This window comes from Phasianus colchicus, chromosome 14 (genome assembly GCF_987193195.1).
Source record: "Phasianus colchicus chromosome 14, bPhaCol1.hap1.1, whole genome shotgun sequence".
Classification (NCBI taxonomy): domain Eukaryota; kingdom Metazoa; phylum Chordata; class Aves; order Galliformes; family Phasianidae; genus Phasianus; species Phasianus colchicus.
In genome coordinates, this window is record NC_143449.1 from 6952806 (window position 1) to 6964897 (window position 12092).

Here is a 12092-nt window from a genome sequence, read left to right on the forward strand (position 1 = left end):
TTTTGCAGCAGGTAAAAATGACTTATGCTCCTTCAGTTCAAATAGAGCTTGCATTGAACTAAATTCAGTGCAGTTCAAATAGTCTGTCAAATGTCAGCTGTAGTGACTGAATGCAGTATACACACAGAACTTGTGCAGAGGAGAGCCAGATCCCTCTGTGATAATCATGCCTCTATCTGCCAAAGATTTAATTTGCCAGAATAAAGGAAGATTTCAGAACTAACTCAGAACCAGTTGTATAGATGGCTGCCTACCTTGAGGATTTCAAAACCAATTATGATGTTGTCTCCTTTCCCTACTTTTTTGCTCCTGCGCCGATCCTCCTGTTGTAATGAGATCAACACTTTGTCTTCTGTCTTCTTAACATCAAAGATGTACTAGAATAAGAGAGAGGAGAGTAAGCTGATAAAAAAGCCTTATTAGACAGAGGATAAAGCTATCACCAAGGAAATGGATGCATAAAAAGGAGGGAACTGAAAACACATTTGAAGGTAGGAGGAAAGTTATGCATAGCACGTTCTCAGCAATTTACATCTGAAAATCAATACTAATTAAAAATAAAAATACAAAAAAAAAAAACACAAAAGCACAAATATAAAAAAAAAGCAGGTAAATTGCCTAACAGTGCAGCATGAGACAGCATTAAAAAATAACTGCTGAGGCAGCAAAAGGAAAGAGCTGCTCTTAGACTTTCATTTAGGTGTATGTAAATCAGGAATGAGATAAAAAAAAAATGAACCAATAGATTCCAGATGGGATCTTTATTCATTTTAGATTATTCTCTCAAGCTGAATATCTAAGCAGGGCCAGTAAGTTTCAAATATCATTTTCATACAGGACCTGCAAAGGAAGGTATCTTCCAAATGTTAATATATATATATATATATTTTTAACACTTGCATCTACAATTTCTATTTAATATAAGAATGACAGGAATGTTAATTATGGTATTTCTCAGATTTTCTGAAAGCCTTAGAAACACACTGTTAAAAGGACTAAGAAGGCCTTCTGCATCTTTAACATGCAGATCTTTTATCCAGACTGTTTAAACTTGAATTGACCTGGGTTTAAAACCAATCAAAGCAAATTATTTCAAGCTTAGGCACCAATTCCTATCTCAATAAATGATTCTTGAATTGAATACAGTACTAAAACAGTTCTACCAGATCAGTTCAAAAGTGAATCTGTGGGCTTTATGCAGATGGAAAACATCCGATGGGTGTTTCTGTATACGATAAAGAATTAAACACTCAAAGTATCTCACTCTGGATTTTATTTCTTTCTTTCTGCATATAAAAATATGCAGAGACATGCAGTCAGACACGTTTTTATTTTTATCCCTTCTGAACTGTAGACAGTGTTATACTGTCAGACAGCCTAGGGTGTCCTAGAGCAAATAGAGGTGTGGAAGGGGAGCTTTAAGAGCGCAAGAGAGCTCTCTTGGACTGATGAGAGGTGTGCAACTGTGGTGATCTTTGAACTGATGACATTTCAGCTGTCCTAATAGGTACCAACCTGAAAATCAGCAGGTGGCTGTAGGGATGCCTACATACTTGGCGGCTTAAATTCACTTACTTTAATGGAACTGGAAGTGTCAAAGCCCCCCTCAACACAGATGAACCTCACAAGAGGTTTCAGTGTCAAGCAGTGAGAGGGAGAACAGAGCGTCTCTCTAGACTGCAGTAGTATGTGCCATAGTAACATACGATGGCCCTAAGCTAACATAAATGTGTTTCAGCTCTGCCATTAAGAGACTTTTAATTAACTAGCCTAGAGACAACTGGAATAAGAACTTCCATTACATCAGGCATTGCATTCAACCGTAACAATTATATTTTGTTCTCTGTGATAGCTAAAGACTTACAAGTAGGCCCAGACAAGCACATGGAATACATTCAGATTAATACATGGGGATATCTGAATAAAATCACTTTCTGAAAGGAGAAAGGAGGCACTGACACTTAATCAGAGGAGGGAAGAACTGCTTCTCTATCTACTTCAAAAACTCTAGTTAAGTGGATAAACTTCAAAACTGTGCAAAGTAGAGACTCTCACCTGGGGATTCTGAAGGAAGGTCTCTGTGTTATCAAAGCACCCGCCACAGCGATTTAGCAGGGGCTCTGAACTCTTTGCCCAAGCCCCATGCATCATTTTTGTCTCCCAGGTCTTGTGGATACTGAAGTAGGAAGTATTTACAATCCGGCAGATGTCCACATCAGTGAAATTCTTACACCAGTCCTCAAATGTCATCCTATTCCACAGGACACCAGGAAAATCATCATTTATTTAAAAGTAAACAGTGCTATTCACTCAAAGAGCCAAAATAACACATGACATCTTCCAGTGATTTAACAGCAGGCATTGTTTAGCTTTCCAGAGGATGGATTCACCAGAAACCTCTCCATGTGGAAATACTCATGAAGCCACAATCAAACCATGTTAGAATTTCACTTAAAAAATATCACCTCAGAGCATTAAGCCAAAATGACTGGTTGTATCTACCAGGCTGGATTTGATAACTTTAGTTTTTGCAAAGAGAAGGGAGATCACCTGCAACCAAAGAACTGTCCACTCCTCCAGAACACTATTATGGTCCTTGTTACATCTGTTCATGAACAAGATTCAAACCTAAATGCTCTGGATCATCAGCATCTCAATGCTATAACCTCCATCTGCCATGGTAACAGGCTGGATGTCAGGACAGTTAGAAAATATTTGCTCCTTTTTTGTAAAAGATAACAGGTTGGTATCTCTGGACTATCATAGTGTACTGGCCCACTAATGCTCCAGGATCAAATCCTACAGGTGGCTTCTGTTTGCCAGTTCTGACAAAGTAAAACAGAAGATTTTCCATACTGAGCCCTACTAGCACATTTGATGCAGTACTGATGATCAACTGAAAAAGCTGCTGGACTGCCTTATTGGAGTTTTAAGCAAGACAGAAGAGATTTGAGTTCTACAGATTCTGTAGAAAATGGACACTTCCTGTCCTTGTGTTGGAAAAAACTGACAAACACCAAAATTCATTTGCTGCAATTGCATTTACTGGCACCTTGGTCCTGGTTTACCTAGAAATCCTACAAATAGACTCAGTCACTAACCAAAACTGACAGTGTGTTCAATATTTGGTGTTCTGTCATGTAAACCAGTACATGTGTTATCTCAGATTATAAATGACTCTCATAAATGTAGATAATATATTCTGAAATATTTTGAAGGCGTTTGAAGCTTGTATTTACTGAGAACTACTTATTTGGTTCTACTAGTTTTGAATCTGTTTTTTTTTTTTTCTCTGTTTTCTCTGTCACCTTTTGGGAGTTTAAAAGAAGCAGACCCTGTGCTAACTGGATAATCTATTATTCATATTGGAAAGTTGTTTTTGAAGCTGTTGAATTGCAGAGATAATTGTGATTACTCAATGTAGCCATTATTTCCAACCCCTCTCACCAGAACTCTCCATCATTCTCAACAATGAGTCCCAGACGTTTACGCTCCGCATTGCTGACTTTCTTCCACTCTTCAGAACTAGAAAAAAAAAAAACAAAAAAAACAAAAAAAATTACTAAATAAAATTAAATATTCTTATCTGAAAAAAACAATTAAAAGTAAAATTCTCTCATGGTCCCTTTTTATAAAAATAACATTGGAATATAAATGGTAGATATTCAAGAAAAGGGTACATGGCTTACAGAAGGAGTTTAAAATCATTAACTGATTTGAAAGATACCAGAAATAAAAGAGGTGAACAGCAAATTGGCACATCTAGAGCAGAACTTCATTGATTTCCTTTGTTACACTCTAACTGTCCTAAAGAGTTATTTTGGAAGGTCATATGAGAATGACTCAGTTTCTTAAAAGATCTTCAAAGAAACATGGATTTGCTAATCAAGAGCGTATTGAACACTTCCTAAATCAGAGTATTAGCTTTGTCTTTCAATCTCCTTGAGAGGTAGGAGGGCTCCACAGATTTCCCAGTGAGCCTTTGAGAAGAAACTATTGCAATGTAAGTCTAGCTTCCAGTTTCCAGAGTCATACTACTCTGAATTGCCTTAGCAACTAGTCTTACTGTCAAAGGCTGAGGCAAGGAAGGCATTAAGTACCTCAGTTTTATCCTGATCCTGTGTTCCCCTCTGCATCCAACAAAGGATGGAGATTCTCCTTTGTCCTCCTCATACTGCTGATGTATTTATAGAAATATTTATTGTTGTCTTTCACATTAGTGGCCAAGCTCAGTTCTAGCTGGTTTTGGCCTAATTTTCTCCCTGCACAGCTTCACTATGTATTTGTAATCCTCGTAAGTTGCTTGCCCCCTCTTCCAAAAACCATAAACTTTCTTTTTGTGCATGAGTTCCAGCCAAAGGTCTTTGCTCAGCCAGACAGGTCTCCTTCCCTATCAGCTCGTCTTCTGTGACTTGAGAATGGTCAGCTCCTGCACCTTTAAAATAACTTCCTTAAAGTATTCCCAGCCTCTCTGGGCTCCCTCCAGAACTACCTCCTAAGTGACTCTTTCAACCATGGTCTGAAAGAGACCAAAGTGTGCCCTCCATAAGTCCAAGGCAGCAGTTTTGCTGACTCCCCTCTGTGCTTCAACAAGGATCAAAAAAATCTATCATTTTGTGATCACTTTGCCCCAGATGGCCTCCAACCTTTACATCCCTGCTTCTCTGTTAAAAAATAGGGTTTTTTTGTTTTTTTGGTTTTTTTTAGCATTCTGTCAGCTTAGTATTTCATCTGAACCAAACTCTTGTTTAAAACCAATAATTTTTGCTAGCTGAAGCATAGAAGATAAGAAGTTATTATACTGTTAAGAACATTGCATTATTGAATATTAACAGTGGCTGGTAAGCACAATGTTGAACTTTAATATTCTAATTAAATGTTTTTCATGTGTTAATTGCTAGCAATGGAATACACCTCCTCCAACAGTCATTGCCAACTCTGTAGGGGTGCCTGCTAGGCTCACAGCCTGTATAAAAGCTCAATATAAAATAGCTCAAGAAACTATGAATATGGTAATTTTACAGCATTTTTCACCAGCTACTTAAATTTGTTAAGAACGAAAGATTGGTACCATCCCCAGCAGATGACAAACTGAGTCACAAACAAACTCAGTAGTGAAGCTGGGAACAAACCTCGTGTTCTTGACTCATCACCTTAATTGTAGGCTATTTTTCTACTCAAGATCCAGTGGGTCAGAAGAACGATGTATTCTAAGGTCCAGAAATTTATAACCTCCTGGTTGCTCCTGGATGTGCTCACAGAATGGGAAGAGATAACAGAACATTTCAGATCTCACTGAACACTGCAGGCTGTCATTATCTCTTTGCATTTAATATCATGTCCAGCTTCTGATGGTTCTAAACACAATCTTGTTCCTTTAACACTGGATTGTCAGCACTTACTTGTCACTCCAGGCACCATTCCACTCTCTGTTTCCCCAGGGATTCCTCAGCCTGACCATGAAAAGCTTTTCTGCGTTAAAAGAGAATGTCAGACTTTCTCCAAGATGCAGCTTCCGAATTGCAGTCACTGAGTAGGCATGACCAGCAACGAGACCCGTCTTTCTCTCCAGCTCATTGGCTCTTCCAGAAGAAGTCTTCAGCACCAAAAATGACAAAAAAGAGAACTCATGTCATTGAGGACATCTACACATTCGAGGGGCAGGACAGGGAAAGCTAATTTTCTTTAACAGAGCTGCAGGCTTTCTTAGAAACTGGGTTTGCTTCTCATAGACTTCAAAAAGAAGCCTGGTTACCAACAGGGACCAGGCAGTAGACTGTCCTGCTGGATGCCCTAGGTTCAGTGAAATGCAGATCTAAGCATACAGAACGTTTGCCAAAATTTACCAAAAAAGAACACAATTTCATTTAACGTATCAAAACCAACATCTTTTAAGTACACCTAAGATCAGAAAAACAGTATCAAATACAGATGCTGGAGCTGACGTTAATGACTGGCCCTTGACAAAGTCAGTGTAGTGTTGTTTTTGCAGCGCATAGACCGGGCAGGAGAGTGGGAAAAGTAAAGCTGTGGCAGTGCTATAATGTTGCTTCCGAGCCAGAAACAACCCAAATGGTTATGCCTCTGGATTGATCATACGCTATCTGATGCCAGCCTGGGCAGCTTTGCAATGAACCATATCCAGAATCTCACTTGTATTGGGCCATAATCCATACACTTGAAACACTCACTCACTCGGACAGGAAGAAAGGCAAATTTGACCCAGTGCAGATCTCATATGTAACTCACAATAGTCTAATTAAGAGCTCAATGATCAAGCAAGACTCTCTGGCGTAGAGAGATGGACTTACAAGAATTGTGAAATGCACTGTACTATTTCCAATATTTTTACCCATTTTAAAATTTCTCTGGTCTAAAGAGACCAGCCTTTCTCCTCAGGCAAGTGTTGCACTGATACTAAAGCGTTCAGTCCCAGAGAGAAGAAATCAGAAAAAAATAAGAAGAGGCAAAAGATAAATTTATGTCAAATCAGAAAAGACAGATGCTTTTGCAAGTGTGAGACACTCTCCCAGACCTCTTTGCCTTTCACCATCAACAGCTCCTAAAGAATCAGCACATGTGTTACATCAAGACTGACAGACATTTCCAAAGGGTTTGTGCTTCCTCCAGTGTAACAATTTCACTTGCATTTTTCACAACTAAAAGAAAACAAGACTCTTTCACAGCACAGGAGTCTGTACATTCTCTGCTGTTTTTATTATCCTCCAAGCCTTTCTCAACTACTGGGCTGTCTTTCTTCTGGAGACACGTATTTATTTATTTAGCTGAGATATTTTAGCATCTGTTGTTCAAATTTCCAAATGGTGAAGATTAGAGCTATTTTTTGTAATATGAGGAAAATTATAATGTGTTTAGGTTAGCAAGGAAGCCACTCAAGGATTAAATATTCTATATCTAGCAAGCTTCATTATGTGTACAGTATATCTATCAAAAAGTGATAAATGTAGATGAGTCAAGCCAAACCAATAGGAAAGGTCCCCGTGTAACCAAGCTTAGAGACATCTGCATTTAATTTGACAGGCAGAAATATGACTCCAGGAAGACGTGAAAGGATTACAACTGCCTAATTAATTGATTTCTAAAATACAACTCCCTAGATTTTGTCTACCCCTACAACAGATCCATGTTAGGAAACTGAACTGACTCAGCATGTGGGACAATGATTTCTTTCACAAACACAGTTAATAACAATCACACTGATAAGTCTGGTCTGCCAGCCTGGTCCAAGCAAACCAGATTTGTATTTTTAAATACAAATTCCAACCTTCTGACAAAGGTAAAACAAACACCAAAGACATAGAAGAATTTATTTCTGAGCTGTTGTCTTATGCTGGGAGGGATGGTTCAGGACTCCTACTCTAGCTGAATTCTCAGGTTCAAGTTAACTTCCCACAAGGGACCAGGTGTTTGTCTTTGGTAGCATGGCACTGGTACAGGGCAGTTTGTGGCCAGGCACAGCTAGACATGTAAGATTCTCAGGCATCTCCAAACACGGCTATTTCCTGCTATTCTAGATAATTGCACAACAGCGATGACGTGCAATTCAGCCATGACATTCCAGAGGGCAGACTTTGATCTGTTCAGGGCGCTTGTAGCACGGGTCCCTTGGGAGTCGCTTTTTAAGGGTAAAGGGGTCCAGGAAGCCTGGACGCTCCTCAAGATGGAAATCTTAAAGGCACAAGAACAGGCTGTCCCTGAGTGCCGTAAGGCGAGCTGCAGGGGTAGACGACCGGTGTGGATGAGTCAGGAACTACTGTTGAGACTCAGGGAGAAAAAGAGAGTCTATGTCCTCTGGAAGAAGGGACAGGCTACTTGGGGAGATTACAAGGAAGTAGCTAAGGTAGGCCATGACACCAAGCTGGGAGGTGGTGTGGATCCACCTGAGGGTAGGGAGGCCCTTCAGAGGGATCTAGATAAGCCGGATTGCTGGGCTGGGGTGAATGGAAAGAGGTTCAACAAGGCCAAGTGCCAGGTCCCGCACTTTGGCCACAACAACCCCATGCAGCGCTACAGGCTAGGGGATGAGTGGCTGAACAACTGTGAAGAGGAAAGGGACCTGGGGGTGTTGGTTGATGCTCAGCTGAATGTGAGCCGACAGTGTGCTCAGGTGGCCAAAAGGGCATCCTGGCCTGCATTAGAAATAGTGTGGCCAGCAGGAGCAGGGAGGCAGCACTGGCCGCATCTTGAGTGCTGTGTTCAGTTTTGGGACCCTCACTACAGGAAAGACATTGAGGCCCTGGAGCGTGAGAGAAGGGCAACAAAACTGGTGAGGGGTCTGGAGCACAAGTCCTATGAAGAGCAGCTGAGGGAGCTGGGATTGTTTAGTCTGGAGAAGAGGATGCTCAGGGGAGACCTCATCGCACTCTACAACTTCCTGAAGGGAGGTTGTGGTGAAGAGGGGTTTGGTCTCTTCTCCCAGGCAACAAACAGGACCCAGGGAAATGGCCACAAGTTGTACCAGAGGAGGTTTAGGTTAGACTTAAGGAAGAGAGTGGTCAGGCACTGGAATGGCTGTCCAGGGAGGTGGTGGAGTCGCCACCCCTGGCAGTGTTCAAGAAGCGCCTGGATGAGGAGCTGCGAGATACGGTATAGTAGCATATCTCAACTCCATTGTTACACCAGCAAGATGACTGTAACTTCACAGCCAGAGTAAAGAAGACTCAGCAACTTAGTGTTGAGAGAACAGTTTTCTGTAAATGAATTTCCCTGAGCAGTAAAGAAATGGAATGCTGCCAACTGGCCTGTAAATTAGGGCATTCTAGGTGCATTAACCTTGTGTCAATACACAACTGTGACCATTTGAAGTCACAGATATATACAAAGAATGGTATTTCAGATCCAGAGTAAAGTGGCCAACAGCACAAATGGCTTTGTGATTTTGTGATTCTATTTAGTGACTCCTGGAATTGTACTTGGCTGAGAGCACTGGCAACTTGATAGCTTTTTCCAAACAAAGCTTTTCCAAAACATACAAATGAAAATCACATGGAATATACTTTTATCTCATAGTAACATTTTTTCCAGGTAAGAAAGTTCATTGAAATAAACTCCAAAAATCCAGCTCGCCATACATACCGCGATGAAACAGCTGATCAGCCCGCCTCTTTTATGCACTTTCAACAAATCTTCAAACAGCTTCATCTGCTCTGAAATAGTCTCGCTGTATTTTCCCTGTACCAAATCAATAGATTCTGCCACTGCTCCAGTAAAATCCACTATCGCATCTGCAGCACTGCCTCCATCCAGGGCTTCATAAGATCCAGCCAACCTTGAGGTAAAACAGAACATTTTAATTCATTTTATTCTGTGCTTTTAGAAGTGCTTTACTTTAGTTTGAATTTAGATAATGTATTTGTGGCTCACCAGGGAAAACAAACCTAAGCAAAACAGCAGATTGCAGATAAACCTTTGCTATGAAAGGAGTGGAAAGGTCTTTAAGGCTTTGGGCTGCTAAAGTACTGTGCATTGAAACTTTCAACTTCTTAGGTTCTCTACTGGGAGCAAACCTAAAATCCTTGAAAGTATGATAGAACTGAGAGAGAAAATAAGCAGATAGAAGGGTCAGCGCTGAGATCTAAAAGGACAATGAACTGGCTCATACTTTGCATAAGCTTTCTCCAATAATGCGCTCCAGAATTCATTTTCCACATTGGAATGGCAGTAGATCAATGTCCCATCAATTGTTGGCAGCAGATCATCAATAACCACCTCTGTCCATATACCAAAGCACCAGAAACGGAAACGGAAAATCCCAGCATATTTCTCTGGTGTTTTAGGGTCCCATTCTTGTTCTTGAAAGTCTGGAATCACCTAAGAAACAATATAAGGGAAAGTTCACTAAATGCATTACATTAAGATTTATTCTGAAAGCTGAGTGCCCTGGAGCACGAAGTGGCTGGTATTCAGTTTCATCAGCAGCTGACCTTAAATAGATGAAGTAGTGAAAAAGGTGGTTAATTTTGTACAAAGATAACCTATCTTAAAGACACTATTAGAAAAGTAATATTTGAACAGATCTGCAGAGAATGACCATTGCTTTGCTGCATCTTTTCTGAAAAAAAATGAACTTTTAATGAAAAGGAGGATTTAAATGCACCAACATTCAACATTCATCCAAGTCATACTATTAAATTCTTTGTGCATATTATTAAATTCTTCATGCAGAAAGCACACTGGTCACCTACCTGCTGCCAGAGTGTCTTCCTCAGTGCCAAACAGGAGCATGCAGCCACAAACCAGCAGTTCCCCAAGCTGCCTTGGTGCAAGTCATGAGAGCTGATTCCATTCACAAACAGATAAGGGTCTTGACAGAGATCCTAACAATGCAAATCAGAGATTACTGGGGATGATTACAGCATCCTTCTGACAGCTATCCTTCTCCACACATTCACATGTGCTGCTCTCCCTGTCAAAACACCAAGTTTCTGTAACAGGAAACTCAAAAGCATTCTGACACAGAGTACATTTACAAGTCAGGGTATATGGGATTATAAACTTTTAATGTGTAGACCATATAGGCTTATCTAAAGGTCAGAATTCAGCCAGTTGTTTTTCGGCTTTTTTTTTTTTTTTTGGCCAGAGTTCCTATTTCTGCTCTCAGTTGCAATGATTGCTGCATTCAGTATTTAGTAGAGTTACTTGACATCAAGGCAAGCTGATGAGCAGCTGAAAATAAGTGAAAGGGGAAGAAGGAAGCATTACAGAAAAAGGTTCTGACAAAAAAAAAAAAAAAAAAAAAGTAGCAAGAAATGATGCTGCTGCTGACACCAGAAAAGCTTATTTTCTGTCACTGCCAATCCCTTGGCTGCCATCCTGGCAACCTTCCTCCGCAGACAGCACGAGCTGCTGCAGTGACGCCTCCACCCAGCACTGAAAAACATAGAAAATATATCTTTGAAATGTACCTTACAGTCTCTGGATCTCCTTTCTCTCATTGATTTGGCTCTTATTTGAACCACTTTGCCTCCTCTCCCACTGCTTTCCTGTCTCTATTTCTATTTACCTGCAGATTCTCACCAAAGCATAGTTGACTCCTGCTGTAATGTCTCCCCGTTCCTCCATAGCTTTCCCTTTCCTGTGTCTTTCTCAAGGGGAGCAATGATGGCCTTCAGATCAAGGCAACAGAAGGAACATTTCTTCAAACATGAAAGGAAAGCTACAAGGCTGTGTTCTGCAGTAATACTGTCTTGATTACTCTTGGTAGAAGGGGTTCTTCTAAACTGATACACATAAGGCCTCACAGTTTCAGATTAGGCCAAGTAAAACTTCAAAAAACAGCCAATCTTAACATCCCATCATTGATACAGAGCCAGCACTAAGATTGCTCGTCATGCTCTCCATCTGAATCACTGCTTTTCCTGACCACTTAAGATGACGGAAGAGCAGTAAGAAATTCTGTTCTTTCACAGTGTAAGAATAACCCTAAATTTCAACACTTGGAAGGAAATTATCTCATACTCTGGCATTAGAAACGCAGAAAAAATAACTCATCTCACCTCAATATTGTAGAAGACTCCACACATACTGCAGTCTCTCCAGTTTGCTACTAGCAGTAGAATGAGGAGCTGTGCTCCTCACCTGTTGAGATCTCACAGTCCTTTGATAATTACAATGACCCCAAAATATAAGACATGTCAAAACTTCTCAGCTTTCCCTTTAATGGGACGGTGACAAAACAATGGCATCCGAACTTATTTTTTGAGAACAAAAGGAATGTCAGTGCTGAGCTGAAAGCCTGTTTTCCTGAAGAGGTTTAGCAGATGGCAGCCTGTGGTGGCTCACTGTATGCAGTGCATGGAGCTGATGCTGTTTTCTCTAAGAATGTGTGTCTGTGTTTTTTTGGGTTTTTTTTTCTGCACGAGACATTTCTTATTAAATAACAGTTGGTAAAAATTTTAAATGCCTCTTGGGAAACAAATGACTGATCACTACATGGCACTGTTGTTCTGCCAGTAGGTCTTAAAAGTAGTTTCAGACAGAGACGGTTTCAAAGCTTATTAACAAATTTTGCTAAAAAATTTGAATAACAAAACTGTGAGTATCATGAAATCTGACCATGTACAGAAAGGACA

The 12092-nt window shown here is 40.3% G+C and overlaps 1 protein-coding gene across 7 annotated transcripts in view; it reads right to left on the reverse strand.

Annotated features, from left to right (window-relative positions):
• The window catches only part of CAPN6 (calpain 6), a 55566-nt gene that overhangs the window by 20329 nt on the left and 23145 nt on the right, over positions 1-12092 (reverse strand). For all 7 annotated transcript variants that reach the window (XR_016470983.1, XR_016470981.1, XR_016470979.1 and 4 more), the window contains exons 3-9: positions 10206-10337; positions 9623-9831; positions 9097-9289; positions 5403-5596; positions 3448-3525; positions 2056-2251; positions 255-377 (exon numbers count right to left, since the gene is read on the reverse strand). Coding sequence is in view for 1 of the 7 variants with exons in the window: in XM_090150081.1 (XP_090006207.1) it covers positions 255-377; positions 2056-2251; positions 3448-3525; positions 5403-5596; positions 9097-9289; positions 9623-9831; positions 10206-10337 (1125 nt within the window). In the remaining 6 variants the exon portion in view is untranslated. The remainder of the gene's footprint in view (positions 1-254; positions 378-2055; positions 2252-3447; positions 3526-5402; positions 5597-9096; positions 9290-9622; positions 9832-10205; positions 10338-12092) is intronic.